This window comes from Arabidopsis lyrata, assembly GCF_000004255.2.
Source record: "Arabidopsis lyrata subsp. lyrata unplaced genomic scaffold ARALYscaffold_4, whole genome shotgun sequence".
Classification (NCBI taxonomy): domain Eukaryota; kingdom Viridiplantae; phylum Streptophyta; class Magnoliopsida; order Brassicales; family Brassicaceae; genus Arabidopsis; species Arabidopsis lyrata.
The window spans coordinates 11,277,739-11,295,958 of NW_003302552.1; the positions used below are offsets into that span (position 1 = coordinate 11,277,739).

Below are 18,220 nucleotides of genomic sequence, written 5' to 3' on the forward strand. Positions count from 1 at the left end.
AAAACAGCGCCAGCTTCCCGATCATGTCTTCGCACTTCTGAAACATCTCACATCCTTTCTTCACAACATCCTAACAAAACCAAATCGCGGAAATATCCAGTTTAGTAAAAACTTGCGATTCGGATCCAAAATAACCATTTCAGATAAACACCCTAATCGAATTCGAATACAAAAATTTCACCTGATCAACACCGGACTCTGAAGGAGCGAGATGAAGTTTCCTAGCTTGATCGAATAGCGCCGATAAAGGCATTTCCTCCATAGCCAAACCACCCATCACAGGCAACAATTCAAAATTCCTCAATGAAATCGAATCCACAAGAATCGAGTTTTTTCGAGAAGAGGATCGGTCAAGTCTTTTGAAATTGTTTAGGCTTCCAAATCGAAATCTAACGAATTTACCACGAGAGTATAGGAGAGGAAGAAAATGTTAACTGCGAAGAGCTTTATAAGGGACGGCTGAGATCATGCCGCATCAGGTAAAGTAGATAACTCGAAATTTATTAGCCGTTAGATCTATACACAACCTCAAAACCGACTCCGTTGTAAAAAAAAATCCAGTCAAAGATCAGGTGCGGGTGGGTGCAGAGTAAACCCGCCATGGATTGTGTTTTTTGTTAATGGAATGGTGATGAAATTTTGTGGATTATAGCATGTGTACAAGTATGAGTAAATTAATATCGCACTCGCTGTATAACCAGTTAGAATTATCGTAGTGCTCTTCATTCGATCGACCTAGGTATTGCGGTAAACCTAGGAGGAATGGTAGATTCTGATACAGAAGGCAACTCAAATTAGACACACAAAAAAAAAATGAAGAGGTGAATTGATTGAACACAACATACTATATGACTCTCACCCATTTCAGTCTACATAGCTTGAAAGGGAAATGAATACAGAACTTAAATGTTTGACTCTCACGCATTTCAACTCTACATAGCTTGGAGAGGAAATGAATTAACTGAATTAACTGTACTGTGATATTATATATATACCCATTATTTAATCTCTCACGCACACCCACGCAGAGAACAACATCCTCTGAAGCGTCCAAAGCTAGAGGGATGCTTCAAAAGTTGACCTGAAATGAGAATGGTAAGTTCAGAGAAACCACTAGTCAAATCTATAAGATATTTATGTGTGATTCATTAGGATTACGGAGTAAAAGGTTCTTACGGTACTTGTGCCTATATGGCAAGACAAATCTCAGTTACGGGTAATATTGGTTGGTTGGGTAAGGGAAGCGAGTGGCGACTAGGCTGAAAAAAAAAGGAGTTTATCTATTGAGAAAAATGTGAAGAGTAAAAAATTATATGAAGTAGTTGAATATCTTTATGAGCAGAACCTGAGCAATCCCAAAAGACTTGTCGTCACCCATTTTTTCAAGTCTAGCCTGACGGAAGAAATGAAAATGCTGGCAAACTCGATCACGATTATCTGATATAGAAGGAACAAAAAGAAAGTGTATATGGCTTAGGGATACATAAGAAAAGAAATACAAGATAAATGTCGTGATCACTCGTACAGAGGACTTACTTGAGATATGATAGTTGAGGTTATTGTGACGAGAAACATATTCTCTCTAAGGATTTCTTTGAAGGTTTGGTCTACACTTTGGATTTCAAACTCATTACAAACCTGCGTTGGAGTTTGAAGACAGAGAGATGATCAACATATTCGCAGCCAAACAAAAAGTAGGACAAACCTCTCTCTCTTCTTCGCTGTCATCATCTGGAATATCTTCTTCTCCAGATTCAAACGGAGTCGACAAAGCTGATGCTTTAGTGGAACGTCCACGTCACTCCTTTCTCTCTTTAATTTCAAGAAGCTTTGCCTCTACAGCCTTTTGACGTTTGAACCGAGCTATCTACAAAGTACCGAAATCATGAACACACAACACAGATTTCAAAATCCAAAAACCTTAAACTTCATTCTCGTCAGAATATAGACAAAAGAAACAGGGCTGAATCTACCTTCAGAGCCCTTCGATCAGCAGGTGCACCAGAACCTCCTCGTGAAGAAGCCTCCAACTCCTCATCCGGAACAAGTTCCATTGCCTCACAGAACGAAAAGAACTCCTAAACATAATAACAAGACTATATACATCAGTCTGAAGAAAATCCAACCAAATGCTCATTCCCACTAGCACTAGCATCAAAGCTCAGCAGAAAAATTACCTTCAACTTTGCATACGAGGCTTTGACAATCGGAATCCGGTCGTCCTGTATGATTTTCTCTGTCAACTCCGCAAGGTAATAAGGTACCTATAATCACAAGAAAATATATCCCTCGTCACTTTAATGAAATTTCAACCAAAAACCCACACAATCTTCTGATCTCCACACAAAGTCACTGGTAAGTCCAATTGAAGAGGCACAATCAGAATTTCAGACTCCATATTTGAAATTTCAGTAGCTAAAACTAGAAGCATCAGGAGAAGCTAAAGTTTTTCACTTTCTGATCTTTCACACCAAACTAATAACAAAAGTATAATACAAACGTACTAGTAAAAAATACAAACAACAAAGACTGAATTGCATACCAAAAGATATTTGAGATTGTTGGTGCTAATATCTTCTTTAGTCTCGTTAGACGAAAACAGCGCCAGCTTCCCGATCATGTCTTCGCACTTCTGAAACATCTCACATCCTTTCTTCACAACATCCTAACAAAACCAAATCGCGGAAATATCCAGTTTAGTAAAAACTTGCGATTCGAATCCGAAATAACCATTTCAGATAAACACCCTAATCGAATTCGAATACAAAAATTTCACCTGATCAACACCGGACTCTGAAGCAGCGAGATGAATTTTCCTAGCTTGCTCGAATAGCGCCGATAAAGGCATTTCCTCCATAGCCAAACCACCCATCACAGGCAACAATTCAAAATTCCTCAATGAAATCGAATCCACAAGAATCGAGTTTCTTCGAGAAGAGGATCGGTCAAGTCTTTTGAAATTGTTTAGGGTTCCAAATCGAAATCTGACAAATTTACCACGAGAGTATAGGAGAGGGAGAAAATGTTAACTGCGAAGAGCTTTATAAGGGACGGCTGAGATCATGCCGCGTCAGGTAAAGTAGATAACTCAAAATTTATTAGCCGTTAGATCTATACACAACCTCAAAACCGACTCAGTTGTAAAAAAAAATCTAGTCAAAGATCAGGTGCGGGTGGGTGCAGAGTAAACCCGCCATGGATTGTGTTTTTTGTTAATTGAATGGTGATGAAATTTTGTTGATTATAGCATGTGTACAAGTATGAGTAAATTAATATCGCACTCGCTGTATAACCAGTTAGAATTATCGTAGTGCTCTTCATTCGATCGACCTAGGTATTGCGGTAAACCTAGGAGGAATGGTAGATTCTGATACAGAAGGCAACTCAAATTAGACACACAAAAAAAAAAATGAAGAGGTGAATTGATTGAACACAACTTACTATATGACTCTCACCCATTTCAGTCTACATAGCTTGAAAGGGAAATGAATACAGAACTTAAATGTTTGACTCTCACGCATTTCAACTCTACATAGCTTGGAGAGGAAATGAATTGACTGAATTAACTGTACTGTGATATTATATATACCCATTATTTAATCTCTCACGCACACCCACGCAGAGAACAACATCCTCTGAAGCGTCCAAAGCTAGAGGGATGCTTCAAAAGTTGACCTGAAATGAGAATGGTAAGTTCAGAGAAACCACTTGTCAAATCTATAAGATATTTATGTGTGATTCATTAGGAGATTACGGAGTAAAAGGTTCTTACGGTACTTGTGCCTATATGGCAAGACAAATCTCAGTTACGGGTAATATTGGTTGGTTGGGTAAGGGAAGCGAGTGGCGACTTGGCTGAAAAAAAAAGGAGTTTATCTATTGAGAAAAATGTGAAGAGTAAAAAATTATATGAGGTAGTTGAGTATCTTTATGAGCAGAACCTGAGCAATCCCAAAAGACTTGTCGTCACCCATTTTTTCAAGTCTAGCCTGACGGAAGAAATGAAAATGCTGGCAAACTCGATCACGATTATCTGATATAGAAGGAACAAAAAGAAAGTGTATATGGTTTAGGGATACATAAGAAAAGAAATACAAGATAAATGTCGTGATCACTCGTACAGAGGACTTACTTGAGATATGATAGTTGAGGTTATTGTGACGAGAAACATATTCTCTCTAAGGATTTCTTTGAAGGTTTGGTCTACACTTTGGATTTCAAACTCATTACAAACCTGCGTTGGAGTTTGAAGACAGAGAGATGATCAACATATTCGCAGCCAAACAAAAAGTAGGACAAACCTCTCTCTCTTCTTCGCTGTCATCATCTGGAATATCTTCTTCTCCAGATTCAACCGGAGTCGACAAAGCTGATGCTTTAGTGGAACGTCCACGTCGCTCCTTTCTCTCTTTAATTTCAAGAAGCTTTGCCTCTGCAGCCTTTTGACGTTTGAACCGAGCTATCTACAAAGTACCGAAATCATGAACACACAACACAGATTTCAAAATCCGAAAACCTTAAACTTCATTCTCGTCAGAATATAAACAAAAGAAACAGGGCTGAATCTACCTTCTGAGCCCTTCGATCAGAAGGTGCACCAGAACCTCCTCGTGAAGAAGCCGCCAACTCCTCATCCGGAACAAGTTCCATTGCCTCACAGAACGAAAAGAACTCCTAAACACAATAACAAGACTATATACATCAGTCTGAAAAAAATCCAACCAAATGCTCATTCCCACTAGCACTAGCATCAAAGCTCGGCAGAAAAATTACCTTCAACTTTGGATACGAGGCTTTGACAGTCAGAATCCGGTCGTCCTGTATGATTTTCTCTGTCAACTCCGCAAGGTAATAAGGTACCTATATCACAAGAAAATATATCCCTCGTCACTTTAATGAAATTTCAACCCAAAACCCACACAATCTTCTGATCTCCACACAAAGTCACTGGTAAGTCCAATTGAAGAGGGCACAATCAGAATTTCAGACTCTAGATTTGAAATTTCAGTAGCTAAAACTAGAAGCATCAGGAGAAGCTAAAGTTTTTCACTTTCTGATCTTTCACACCAAACTAATAACAAAAGTATAATACAAACATACTAGTAAAAAATTCAAACAACAGAGACTGAATTGCATACCAAAAGATATTTGAGATTGTTGGTGCTAATATCTTCTTTAGTCTCGTTAGACGAAAACAGCGCCAGCTTCCCGATCATGTCTTCGCACTTCTGAAACATCTCACATCCTTTCTTCACAACATCCTTAAAAACCAAATCGCGGAAATATCCAGTTTAGTAAAAACTTGCGATTCGGATCCGAAATAACCATTTCAGATAAACACCCTAATCGAATTCGAATACAAAAATTTCACCTGATCAACACCGGACTCTGAAGCAGCGAGATGAATTTTCCTAGCTTGCTCGAATAGCGCCGATAAAGGCATTTCCTCCATAGCCAAACCACCTATCACAGGCAACAATTCAAAATTCCTCAATGAAATCGAATCCACAAGAATTGAGTTTCTTCGAGAAGAGGATCGGTCAAGTCTTTTGAAATTGTTTAGGCTTCCAAATCGAAATCTGACGAATTTACCACGAGAGTATAGGAGAGGAAGAAAATGTTAACTGCGAAGAGCTTTATAAGGGACGGCTGAGATCATGCCGCGTCAGGTAAAGTAGATAACTCAAAATTTATTAGCCGTTAGATCTATACACAACCTCAAAACCGACTCAGTTGTAAAAAAAAAATCTAGTCAAATATCAGGTGCGGGTGGGTGCAGAGTAAACCCGCCATGGATTGTGTTTTTTTGTTAATTGAATGGTGATGAAATTTTGTTGATTATAGCATGTGTACAAGTATGAGTAAATTAATATCGCACTCGCTGTATAACCAGTTAGAATTATCGTAGTGCTCTTCATTCGATCGACCTAGGTATTGCGGTAAACCTAGGAGGAATGGTAGATTCTGATACAGAAGGCAACTCAAATTAGACACACAAAAAAAAAAAAAATGAAGAGGTGAATTGATTGAACACAACTTACTATATGACTCTCACCCATTTCAGTCTACATAGCTTGAAAGGGAAATGAATACAGAACTTAAATGTTTGACTCTCACGCATTTCAACTCTACATAGCTTGGAGAGGAAATGAATTGACAGAATTAACTGTATTGTGATATTATATATACCCATTATTTAATCTCTCACGCACAGCCACACAGAGAAAAACATCCTCTGAAGCGTCCAAAGCTAGAGGGATGCTTCAAAAGTTGACCTGAAATGAGAATGGTAAGTTCAGAGAAACCACTTGTCAAATCTATAAGATATTTATGTGTGATTCATTAGGAGATTACGGAGTAAAAGGTTCTTACGGTACTTGTGCCTATATGGCAAGACAAATCTCAGTTACGGGTAATATTGGTTGGTTGGGTAAGGGAAGCGAGTGGCGACTTGGCTGAAAAAAAAAAGGAGTTTATCTATTGAGAAAAATGTGAAGAGTAAAAAATTATATGAAGTAGTTGAGTATCTTTATGAGCAGAACCTGAGCAATCCCAAAAGACTTGTCGTCACCCATTTTTTCAAGTCTAGCCTGACGGAAGAAATGAAAATGCTGGCAAACTCGATCACGATTATCTGATATAGAAGGAACAAAAAGAAAGTGTATATTGTTTAGGGATACATAAGAAAAGAAATACAAGATAAATGTCGGGATCACTCGTACAGAGGACTTACTTGAGATATGATAGTTGAGGTTATTGTGACGAGAAACATATTCTCTCTAAGGATTTCTTTGAAGGTTTGGTCTACACTTTGGATTTCAAACTCATTACAAACCTGCGTTGGAGTTTGAAGACAGAGAGATGATCAACATATTCGCAGATGAACGCTAATTAAAAGAGTGGGAAAAAATCAGACATTACCAGGCAGAAGACAAAGGAATTGAATATGAATGTGTTCAGCACTTTTTCGGCATTGCCCGTATGACCATGCTTCAGCTTCAGTAGCTTCTCAGAATTTATGATTACCAGCGACAACACAATGTAAAATACCTGGAGGAAGGTATTTCATGACAGAAGCATTATTTAGTGGTTTCCAAGTCAGTGTTTTTGTCTCTAATCTATATAATTAATTAGTTGTGACCAAGGAATTGCATTTGCTCCCTGGAAACTATGAAGGAGTTAATTATTTTATAGGACATTAAATCAAGGATTTTACCCGACATACCTGAATTATCAACTTGGACCACATCGTCTTGTTATAAGAGGGTCTCTGGAAAAAACCCCGGAAAAAGGTATATTGTATGATCAGTTTGGTTATATTCACGTAGAACTGCAAAACCAACTGTTTCTTGCAAAATCAACAGTAATGTCTCTTTCTAAGACAACCATATACTGACTTATTAATCAAATATTATCCTTGATCCTATACAGATTTTGTACCTTATACCAACCGGTGGCTTTCGCATTAGGTGGTCATCAGCTCTTGGTCTGTATGCCAGCGCTAATGCTCCTAAGATGTCGATAATAAGATTAAGCAATAATAGCTGCATCGAGGAAAAGCAAAAAGTTAGGGAAAAGGTTTCCAATTGTGGAAATGCTGGATTACAAGATGATGAAGTAACAAAGGGATAACATTTTTGAACCTGCATGGCGTTAAGTGGAAAGGCATCATATATTACAACCTCAACCACACAGATAGCCAATGCTGATACACTGACAGTCAGCCGGAATAGGATAGATCTCTGTACATTGGTGTATAGAGATCGAGACCATATGATACACTGCATTATCCAAACAAAGCCTCAAGTATCTTATTAAAATGATTTCAACGAAATTTCACTGCCAAAAAGTCAACGTTTGCTCATCATTTTTGTATGCATTCTATAATCCCCTACTGCCCAAGTTCGTCATTTCAACCATGCATATAATAAACCAACCTTGACAATCGTAGCAAAATTATCATCTAGTATAATGATATCGGAATTCTCTTTTGCTGCTGCGGTCCCTCCAACTCCCATTGCAAGGCTAACATCAGCCTGTGCAAGGAAAACATGAATCATAGGTTGTAGTGATGATGGATATGACTTTCTATGTTTACAATTTATATTCTCTTTGAAAGAGTGCGATGAATTTTTAGAGTTTTAATATGATAACTACGGACCTCGCGTAGTGTATTTGGATCATGTATTCCCATCCCAGTGGCTGCAACGATATGCCCTCTTTTCTTCAGTGCTTGGACAAGCAGAAGGTTTTCGCTGGGAGAAGATTGAGCAAGAACCTTCACATAGAGTAGTTTATTAGTTTTAGGCTCAATCCAGTTCTTGAACCAGTCGGCTAATATAGACCTAGACAAAATTTGTCAAAATAGTAATCTGACCAGCATGGTTAGTTCCCATCAACATAATAGGTATACAACAACTTCACTCAGCAAGGTGTCACAGTGTGACAACTGATACTGAATTCCATCTTATCCCATGACTCCACTCATCGATGTCTCATGATGTGCACAGATGAATATATACATTAAACCATAAATATAGAAGAATGGATTCATACTAAGATGTCTCCGGCGATCTGCTCTTTTTCTAGATCGGAAAGTTCACGAAATTGGGCTCCTGTCCATATATTACGGCATGCATCCGTCAGTATCCCACATTCAATTGCTATTGCTTGTGCCGTCAAAACGTCATCCGCCGTCACCATGCAAACCTGAAAGGCAACATATTCCACTTAGAAAGTAGATCAATAAAAGGGGTTGACCCAAAGAAAATAAAAAAAAATCATTTAAATGTATTGTCTTCTGCAAAAAATATTAAAGGTGTCATTGCATATGATAAAGTGCCTAATAGTCGGTTTAGCAAATCAGAAAATATTACTACACCAAATTCAGTTACAGATAACAAAAATTTAGAACGAGTAGAAAATTTCTCTCTACTAATAAAAGTTCAAAAACTTCAAGTGACATGCTCATACATGAGGAAAAATAGTAATACAGGCTGTAGCATAATCACAAAAAAATAACCATGGCACCTTAACACTTGCGGAATTGCACAATTGGATCGGCATCCCTTGTGCCTGGCCGGCAAGGATCCTGCATGTTATTCAAAACGTTGGATAAGTAATGATAATGAAAATAATTCATTGGCTTCGAAGAAAATGGAATCAAGTACCAATTCTTATTGATACAAACTTAAGTTTTAGAATGAGAGCTGGAAATGTACCTTTATACCAATAATAGCCAACAAAACAAGGTTTCGAGGTTCCTTAATGGTTGAAATTCTTCCCAGTTCACAGGGTTGATAAGCAAGTGCTGCACAACGCAGTCCTTCCTTACACATATTTTCTATTGTTCCTCAAAAAACTAAAGAGAGAATGGACTCTTATATAGAAAACCGAACAAGAAATAATAGTGTATTTTTGAATTAGTCATCTACGTTTATAAACAAACCTTTCGTTTCTGTTCATCAATGGCTCTGGAGTTGTTGGCCCCATCCATATACCCTTCGCATGAACTCAGAATAGTTTTTGCAGATCCTTTCCAATGAACATGAGCGTGTGTACCCAGCTAGAAATGAATGATAAGAAGTGAAATAAAAAACTATATAAGAATCAAAAATAGCATAAAATATGCAGGCAGATTAACAGTCAAACAATTGCGGAGTTCTAACAAAGCTGCACCGGAATATCTGTGTCAAGTGAAAACAGATATAACATATATGTGTGTGCACCTATATATCTTCTCAATAACATTATAGACAAGGTTATGTTACCTGTAGTGCCACGCCTCCATATTTCTTTGTTGGGTTGAATGGTATAGTATGACGGGCTAATGATGCTGACCTAGCTAGCATCATCAAATTTCATTCCCAACTACAAAATACGAGTAACTAAGTGTCATTATTTATAAACTTAATCACTATAGCAAGTAGTAATGCAAGATTAGAAAGAAACAAAACCTTATTCCCCAAGTTAAGAATGGCTTGTTCTGTTGGTGATCCATAAACCTCTGGTTCAGTGACTCCCTATAATTAATTACGAACATACCAAGACGAATTCATATTAAAATCATGATAAATCTAGCCAAGTCAACAGTGTGATCCATGAAACAATTACCGTTTCAAAAACAACACTGCCATTTGTGTTTTGGGCAATGCCTTCTATGATTAGTTCTTTAAGAAGCGTGGGCAACTGTGAAACAGTATCCATATCTTGCATTCTTATTCCTCCAGCCCAGACATCAACCACCGACATCTGCTTAGCAGAAAATAAATGCTTAAAAAGTGGGTACACAAGAAGAAGAATAAGAGGAAGCAGGAAAGAGCTGATTGCATATAAAAGGAGACAATTGCCTGATTCGAAGTTAAAATTCCAGTTTGATGACACAATATATATAGTTGTAACAGATCCCATTCTTCCAAATGCAGAGAGTGATTGCACCTGAAAATAATTTACGGAAGTTAATCACTTGTTGATGCTCTAATGACATTGAAAAAATTGGAATCTAAAAGTAGAGTACCAAAACTTTGTCTTTCCTCATTTTCTTCGTTGTCTTTGCAAAGCTGATGAAATGAAGAAAATGATAAGACGAGAAACAAACTGAAGTAACTGTTCAAAAAGAATTGAACTCCATTGCCACAATTAAGGGTGGTACGCATGTTGATTATGTGACCAACCAGGTCACAAAGTACAATATTATATATAAAGATACATAGTGATTAGTGCTTGAGGTAAATTGTATTAACTATTTAAATTTTAAAAGTATTTGGTACTTCTCGAGTTCTGAATTGAGTCATGCGTTTGTATGGGTGAAAAAGAAAAGTTGAGAATGATGTGAATCAGTACCATAAAATTTATGTTGTGGGAATTTGGTAGAGGTCCCAAACTCAAAAGATTTACATAGTGGTTGATCATTGATTATATATATAACCCGAGACCTTACAATGAACGTCCTCTTTACAGACACCACTCACAGTTAGATAAGGCTATTAGATTTGGACGTAGCTAGCGTGGAAAAAAAAACCCAAATCTCTCTATATTCTTTCACCGATAAGCCTTTAAGCCATTTCAACTTCTCCTTCTGTAAATAATGCATCATAGATTTGGTTAGCTTTCTATACAACTTGATCCAATAATGTATATGATTGAACGACTGTAAATTATACCTCTGAATGAGATTAATGAGTTTTGAGTTTGATTATAGTATCAAAGGTCTTGGTACTAGGATTCAAATCCAAGATTAATGATTTTTATTTTTACTTGTAAAATCGACAAAAAATTTGAGTTGACATTTATTTTCGTTTGGGCCGAGACTATATGATTAATGGGCCCATAGATAAGTTTCGTCTAAAAACGGCGTCGTAGTCAGAAAAGATTAGACCCTCGGACTGACCTAGATGGATCAGAAGTTCTTTAACCGTTTCGTTAAGGGAACGAAGAAGCCGAAAACTTTCTCTGCGCTCTTCTTCTTCTTCTTCTTCCCCAAAAAAAAACCCTAATTTCTAGATCCATCTCTAAGAAACTCTCGTCGTTCCTCTTAAACATGGCTTCGAAGCTCCCGTTGCAAAACATCGACAACGCCAATGTTGCGAAGGCTCCGGCATCATCGCTAGCTTCCGCTGGGAATACAGTTGAGCATATCCTACTTTGTCCTGATTCTTATATAGGATCGATTGAGAAACATACCCAAACGCTTTGGGTTTATGAGAAGGAAGAGATGGTTTGTCGTTCTGTTACTTATGTTCCTGGATTGTATAAGATCTTTGATGAGATCCTTGTGAATGCTGCTGATAATAAACGGAGAGATCCGTCTATGGATTCTGTCAAAGTTGTGATCGATGTTGAGAAGAATCAGATTAGTGTGTGTAACAGTGGTGATGGAGTTCCTCTTGAAGAAGGTGTTTATGTGCCTGGGATTTTTTTTGGTCCTTGGTTGAGTAGGAATTACGATTATAATGTTAAGAATACTACTGGTGGAAGAAACGGATTTGGTGCTACGCTTACAAACATCTTCTCTACTGAATTCATTATAGAGATTGCAGATGGGAAGAGATCACTCAAGAAGTATAAGCGGGTATTGGAATCGTTTTATTTGCTTTCTGTGTTGAGTTTTAGATTTCGATTGATTAGAGTAATTTGAGGAATTTTGATTGACATTACTGGTGATGTTTTAGGTCTTTGAAAACAATATGGGGAACAAGTCTAAACTATTTATAACCAAGTGCAATAAGAGTGAGAATTGGACGAAGGTTACATTCAAGCCTGATTTGAAGAAGTTTAACATGACTGAATTGGAGAACGATGTGGTTGCTCTAATGAGTAAGCGAGTGTTTGATATTGCTGGCTGTTTGGGACAGACTGTCAAAGTTGAGCTGAATGAAAAACGAGTACCAATTAAGTCATTCAGTGATTATGTTGATCTCTACTTAAGTGCCGCCAGTAAATCAAGGACTGAGCCTCTCCCAAGGTTTGTTCTATGATTCGTTATTGAGTTATAACAATTTTGGTGTCTTGGAATAGATTTTGATCTTTTTGAGTTTTTGTGTGAGTAGGATGAATGAGAAAGTTAATGATAGATGGGAGGTTTGTGTGAGCTTAAGTGATGGACAGTTTCAACAGGTATATATATATAATGGCTGGCTATTATTACCTTTTGTTCTTCATGATGAATGAGTAAACTCGTTTTTGGCTACTAACAGGTTAGCTTTGTCAACTCCATTGCGACAATTAAGGGTGGTACGCATGTTGATTATGTGACCAACCAGGTCACAAAGTACATTGTGCTTAATGTGAACCAAAAAGAAGAAATACCCTAATGTCAAGACTGATAATGTGAAGAACCATCTGTGGGTCTTTGTCAATGCTCTGATTGACAATCCTGCGTTTGATTCTCAAACAAAAGAAAGACTGACTCTTCCAGAGAGCAGTTTCGGGTCGAAATGTGAACTTTCAAAAGCTATCCTTAAGAAAGGTATGGTGTGTTGATCTAAAGAAATTTGAACTTTCAGTTTGCTTGATCCATCTTTTTATATTAGTGTTGTAACTGCTTTCTAGAAGAGTGCTTAATGATTTCTTTTCTATATACTGTTTTTTTTTGTGTGGCAAAATCAGGCTTAGTGGAGCATTTCTTGTTTTCATGGAAAACTTGGGTGCAGAACGAAGAACTGAAGATAAGCGATGGAGCCAAAACAGAGACGGTTGAAGTAGAGGAGTTAATGGATGCAGAGAAAGCCGGAGGGAAGGAATCTGAGGTATGATGGATTGAGTTATCTTTAAAATATCTGTGCTTTGCTTATTATATATGCATGTTCTGATGTCCCTGTTTTCCCATTCAGCCTGGCACTCATATTTTTCCATCGATGGTTGATGACCTCACGCTTGAATACTATGAGAAGAAAAAGGTTAGAAAAGTTCAGTTTTTTTTTTTGAGGTTTTACTTATTAAGGCAATGATCTAACATTAACTGTGTTGTGATGTGTACAGGAAACTATGCTGAAGAATCAGGAAATTATGCTGAAGAATCTGGAACTTGAGCTGCTGAAACTAGAGAAAGCTGATGATCAGAAGTTGAGAGAAAAATGGTTCACAGAAATCCTGGAAAATGCCAAGCCTGTCGAAGCAGCAGTTGCTGGAGCAACTAATGCAGCTGAAAAAAGCTCATACTATAATTACCTATTGCAATTTTCTGTTTTGATTACAGATACAGTACAAGAGGTAAGGGCACAGAGAGATCAAATGATGGATGCAGTTGAAGACTTGAAAAACGCCACACCGGAATCCCTCTGGCTCAAAGAACTAGAGGTAAGGATGCACAATGCTAAGCCTTATTTATAACGCTTCACATTAGGAAATTACCACATTTTGTCATTGATACATCTTTTCCTCTTATCGCAGGAACTTGATTACGCTCAAATTGTTTTTCATTGTGTTTTGTTTTTCTAGGTTTGATCTAATATAACAGTAAGCTGTTAATAACAATCACATTTTTGACAAAGAAACATTGATCAAACAGAACTGCTTGCATGTAATGCCTGTCCTGAAGTTTAGCCTTTTCTTTTTCTGTGTCAACAGAAACAACTGAAACAGCGAAAGAAATTTCTCTGGATGACGATGATGACGACGTGGTAGTGTCCCCGGAGAAGAAAGTGAGGAAGCTGAGATCGTCTCCGTTTAACAAGAAGAGTAGTTCAGTGATGAGCAGGTTGGCTAATAAGGAAGAGGAGAGCAGCGAGAATGCAGCTGGAAACTCATCGTCAGAGAAATCTGGAGATGTTTTTGCGAATAGGGGGTATGTGTGGTGGAGTGATTCGGAGAGTGAATCTGGGAATGAGTCTGAGTTTGATGACATTGAAGACGATGAAGATGATGAGTAGAGTTAGAGAGAACTAACTCGGTTGTTGATAATGATTCAACTTAATTTCAGACTTTAGTTTCTCCCTCTCGTCTTCTTTAGAGTTTGGTGTTATTATTCTGATGAAAGACTTATTTTCTCTAAGGATTGGCACAAAACTCTGTTTTCTCTATTGATTATGCATTTAGTTTCATTAATCATTTTCTTCTCTTTGGTTGGTCACAGTTGGTCTCATTAATCATATGGATCTTTTGGTTTTAGCATAAATAAGCGAGATTGTGTATGATGGCGCACAATCTAATTTTGGTCATATTTTTTCAAGTCAGTTAGCTTTAAAAGTAATTTGGGGATTATTTCTATGATTCGTTAACGTATGTAATGTATGTATGTATAACCACAAAAATGGGTTTATTATCTATCTTAGGTTGGCTAACTTCGTAACATCTTAAATCAAAATTCAATAACCACACTGATTCGATAATTACCTTAAGTCCATGTATGGAGAACAAGGTTCAAATTGAAGTGACTTCTAATAGATTAACACGAATAAAGAGGCCTCACGAAGATGAATTGACACAAACCATTCTTTTAGAGGTCACAGAACATCCAGACTATTCTAGTTTTATTGGCCTTTCGGTTTATGTAAGGGAAAGGAAATATAACACAAGTCCAATTTTATTTAAACAAAACTTAAATTCTGTGTTTCTTCTCATATGAGTACAAAAATTTCTCAAATCAGGCTAGTATGATCATATCACATACGTCTCCAAGCTAAATTCTCTACAAATCTCTTTCGTTTCTCAGTAGGAAGGGAACGCAAACCAAGTTCTATTGATTCTTCTTAGTAGTGGGAGTGAACGACGGAGTAAACGATTTAGAGCTCTGGATCTGATCATCTTTCGACGTTTTGATTATAAACAGAAGTGTTTCCACAAGCATCGCCAAAACTAGTCCAAGAATCCCACCAGCAGCACTCTGAAAGGAGAAAACGAAACAAATCCGAAACAGCAATGATTTAAAAGTCCCCTTAACGGTAGTGGGTTTCTTAAATGAGAGATACACAAAGCATACCAGAGCGGGGTTGCGGTTGAATAAAGCTCTGAAAGAAGCGTATCCAACCAAATATCCAGTGAACATGGTAAGACCCACGTGTAAACCTATAAAATGAGAGTGAAAGAGAACAAAAACCTTCAGTGACCTGTGTGTAAAACTGTAATCCGGGAACCGAACGAAAATGCTTACCAAAACCGAGCTGGTCTTTGTAAGAGGAGAAAGGCTCTTCGACTTGTTTCTTGGGTGTTATATCTTTAACAAGCTCAGCATACTCCTTCCTCTCTGCTATTTCTTTCAGCTTCAGTAATCTCATTTTCAGTTCTTCGCTCTACCAAGAGAGAAATCAGATCAAATTAAAACATAAACTCACATTGAAATGGCCAAACGCGAAAAGGCTTAAACATAGTTGGGAAAAAACTTCAAACAAGGAAACAAGAAGCATCCTTTCTTCGATAAAGCTCAAATATCCCAATCAACCAAATAGAATTCTGCAAATTTGAATCAAACAAAACCACGAAACACAAATGTGATCACTTTTGAGATTACAGGATTAGAAGAAATCTTGCATGAATTCCTCTAAATTACCAAAAGACAATAACTTTTGTTGCTGGATTCTTCGGGCACGATCAGTATCATCTAATATAATCTCATTCAATTTACAGCAAATCACGGAGCATGAACAGAATCTAATCTACAATAGAGAATCCAAGAGCTCACAACAAATAAACACGAGTAAGGATACGAAAATCCATAGAAAGATTGTAAATTGAATGAGGATTTAATGTGAATCGCGGTTCGTGTACCTTTTCTCTTGGTTTGGGACTGGTGAAGACGAAATCGCAGCCGGAGAAAAGTCCCAATAAACCGGGTCTCGTCAACGGATCGGATCCGGTCCATATAGCGCGGAGCAATTTGTAGGAAACGCTGTTCTTCGAGCTAAGATCGGAAGCAATTCCTCTGAGTTCCTCGGAGAGACGAAGATCACCGGACGCGATGGCGAGAAACGACCGCATCGGTTCAGTGACGGAGAGAATCAGACCAGAGCCATTTTTTGGGTCGGGTTGATCCATCTTTAATCGGGTCCAAACAGTGACGTTGTTCAAAGACAGAGGTTGGTTTTAAAAAATATATCCGGATTAGGTCCCTGTGGTTTACAATTAACAAACAAATGTCCTATAGTTTATTTTATTGCAATTAAACCTGATTCACGCTCCCTTCCAATTTTTGTTGCGATGTAATCTGCTACGTGGCGTAACCCTAGCACGTGTGACTTACTCGAATCACGGATTAATGTGGGGGTATTATTGTAAATATGAAAACTTACAATGGTGGTTTCAGGAAAAGTGAGTCGGTAAAAATATTATATTGGGTCTTTTTCGTTTCGTCTTCTCCAATAATGGATCTCCTCCTCCTTCTCCTCTCCATTTCTGTTATTTTCCCTAGAAAATTCCGCAAACCCTAGAGAGAGAGAGAAATCAAAATCTCCATTCTGGATTGGGCCAAGGAAAGAGATAATCTATCTCCTTCTCTGATCCGATCGAGATCGCAGCATTTTTATCTTTGTTGCTATTACGAGAGAATCCGAATGCAAAACCTAATGATCTCTGTTTTTGTTTCTCTTTGAATTTTGCTTCGAATCTCCATTGAAATTTGTATACAGAAGGATGATTTCAAATCCAAGTTTATTGTCTTACACTTGCATTGCGAAAGGAACCGTAGTTCTCGCTGAGTTCGTTTCCAAGGAAGAGCCAGGAATCGAAGCTGTAGCTTTACGATGTATCGAGAACACGCCTCCACATCATTCAATGTTCTCTCATACAGTTCACAAGAAGACGTACACATTCGCAATCGATGATGATTCGTTTGTTTATTTCGCGATTTTGGATGAAAGTATGGAGAAACCTGAATCATTCTGGGTTTTGAATCGTCTGAGATCAGCTATTGAAGATCTGATTAGAGACGGTGGATCTGATGTTGAAACGTTGATTAATCCTGTTTCGCATTGTCTTCAATCAAAGCTTGATCCAGTTTTCGCGGAGATTGTTGGTGTTGTTGATGTTGATTTGGAATTGGACATGGATTTGGTTGGATCACCAAGGAGCGTAGCGAGAGAGAGAGTCGGAATCCGAGTATTGACTCATCTAAAGGAAGAAGAGCTGCGTTGATGCCACTTTTGGGGAAGCCATTGAAGGCGTTGAAGAAGAAGAAGAAGAAGAGATTGCATAATGAAGCAAAAGGACAAGATTCGTGTGAGGTTGGTTCGATCAAGGAGATATCAGAGAAGAATGTTGATGTATGTGGGAATGGTAACAATGGAGTCTTACGCAAGGAACTGAGAAATGGTTTGTTGAGTGATCATCATCATAGACAAAAGGCGAAACAGATATGGAAGAAACATGTTTGGGTTGTGTTGATGTTTGATTTCTGCATCTGTGCTGTTTTATTTGGAATCTGGCTTTGGATTTGTGAAGGGTTTCAATGTATTCAAGGGTAAAAGTTATCATCTGTGTACATCTCCAAATTCATATTGTTTGAATCTGCATCAAAATTTGATCATTGACATCTTTTTTTCTTCTTGGTATTCGTTTTTTGGATCAAATCTGATCCATTTTTTTTCTGTTATTGTCAATTTCTTTATTTTTAAAGTCACAAAAAGTGTTGTTTCCAGGAGGAAACTAGGGTATATATAGGTTGAATCCTGGTTTACATCCTGGTTTACATGTTAGTGATGTTGTTCATTGTACTTTGGAAGTTAAATCATTCACAAGCAAAATGTGTGTTGTATTGTCTCTTTTTTCTCGTTTTTCTTTTGTTGTTTGA

The 18,220-nt window shown here is 37.7% G+C and overlaps 5 protein-coding genes and 1 pseudogene across 5 annotated transcripts in view; 2 read left to right on the forward strand and 4 right to left on the reverse strand.

The window, feature by feature from the left end:
* LOC9316958 (PP2A regulatory subunit TAP46) overlaps positions 1 to 2,999 on the reverse strand; it is a 4,081-nt gene extending 1,082 nt beyond the window's left edge. The window contains exons 1-4 of the mRNA XM_021029888.1: positions 2,777 to 2,999; positions 2,543 to 2,665; positions 2,178 to 2,264; positions 1,974 to 2,078 (exon numbers count right to left, since the gene is read on the reverse strand). Coding sequence (XP_020885547.1) covers positions 1,974 to 2,078; positions 2,178 to 2,264; positions 2,543 to 2,665; positions 2,777 to 2,872 — 411 coding nt within the window. The 5' untranslated portion in view covers positions 2,873 to 2,999. The remainder of the gene's footprint in view (positions 1 to 1,973; positions 2,079 to 2,177; positions 2,265 to 2,542; positions 2,666 to 2,776) is intronic.
* Positions 3,000 to 3,928: 929 nt separating this feature from the next.
* On the reverse strand, positions 3,929 to 5,463 carry LOC9316959 (PP2A regulatory subunit TAP46). Its single transcript, XM_021029018.1, has 7 exons — positions 5,372 to 5,463; positions 5,139 to 5,261; positions 4,774 to 4,860; positions 4,570 to 4,674; positions 4,302 to 4,463; positions 4,133 to 4,234; positions 3,929 to 4,033 (listed from the first exon to the last, which is right to left on the reverse strand). The coding sequence occupies exons 1-7, from the start codon at positions 5,450 to 5,452 to the stop codon at positions 3,929 to 3,931; spliced, it is 765 nt and encodes a 254-aa protein (XP_020884677.1). The 5' UTR covers positions 5,453 to 5,463.
* A 569-nt stretch (positions 5,464 to 6,032) lies between these two features.
* Positions 6,033 to 10,565, reverse strand: LOC9316960 (calcium-transporting ATPase 5, plasma membrane-type). Its single transcript, XM_021029889.1, is given in 21 exon segments — positions 6,033 to 6,275; positions 6,373 to 6,455; positions 6,543 to 6,634; positions 6,734 to 6,835; positions 6,922 to 7,050; positions 7,226 to 7,268; positions 7,441 to 7,544; positions 7,644 to 7,781; positions 7,938 to 8,036; positions 8,162 to 8,278; positions 8,557 to 8,709; positions 9,031 to 9,060; positions 9,062 to 9,091; positions 9,222 to 9,377; positions 9,449 to 9,565; positions 9,771 to 9,845; positions 9,847 to 9,870; positions 9,957 to 10,022; positions 10,114 to 10,251; positions 10,350 to 10,437; positions 10,517 to 10,565. Coding segments are annotated over 18 exon segments (1,662 nt in total). The 5' UTR covers positions 10,350 to 10,437; positions 10,517 to 10,565; the 3' UTR covers positions 6,033 to 6,275; positions 6,373 to 6,406.
* Positions 10,566 to 11,403: 838 nt separating this feature from the next.
* LOC9316961 (DNA topoisomerase 2) lies at positions 11,404 to 14,547 on the forward strand. Its single transcript, XM_021029884.1, is given in 10 exon segments — positions 11,404 to 12,070; positions 12,171 to 12,463; positions 12,549 to 12,615; positions 12,696 to 12,791; positions 12,793 to 12,967; positions 13,108 to 13,247; positions 13,332 to 13,397; positions 13,480 to 13,797; positions 13,891 to 13,938; positions 14,068 to 14,547. Coding segments are annotated over 9 exon segments (1,734 nt in total). The 5' UTR covers positions 11,404 to 11,539; the 3' UTR covers positions 14,068 to 14,547.
* Positions 14,548 to 15,000: 453 nt separating this feature from the next.
* LOC9316962 lies at positions 15,001 to 16,510 on the reverse strand. The gene is made up of 4 exons (XM_021029886.1): positions 16,204 to 16,510; positions 15,590 to 15,728; positions 15,419 to 15,504; positions 15,001 to 15,322 (listed from the first exon to the last, which is right to left on the reverse strand). The coding sequence occupies exons 1-4, from the start codon at positions 16,468 to 16,470 to the stop codon at positions 15,176 to 15,178; spliced, it is 639 nt and encodes a 212-aa protein (XP_020885545.1). The 5' UTR covers positions 16,471 to 16,510; the 3' UTR covers positions 15,001 to 15,175.
* Positions 16,511 to 16,670: 160 nt separating this feature from the next.
* LOC9316963 lies at positions 16,671 to 17,971 on the forward strand (annotated as a pseudogene).
* The last annotated feature ends 249 nt before the right edge of the window (positions 17,972 to 18,220 follow it).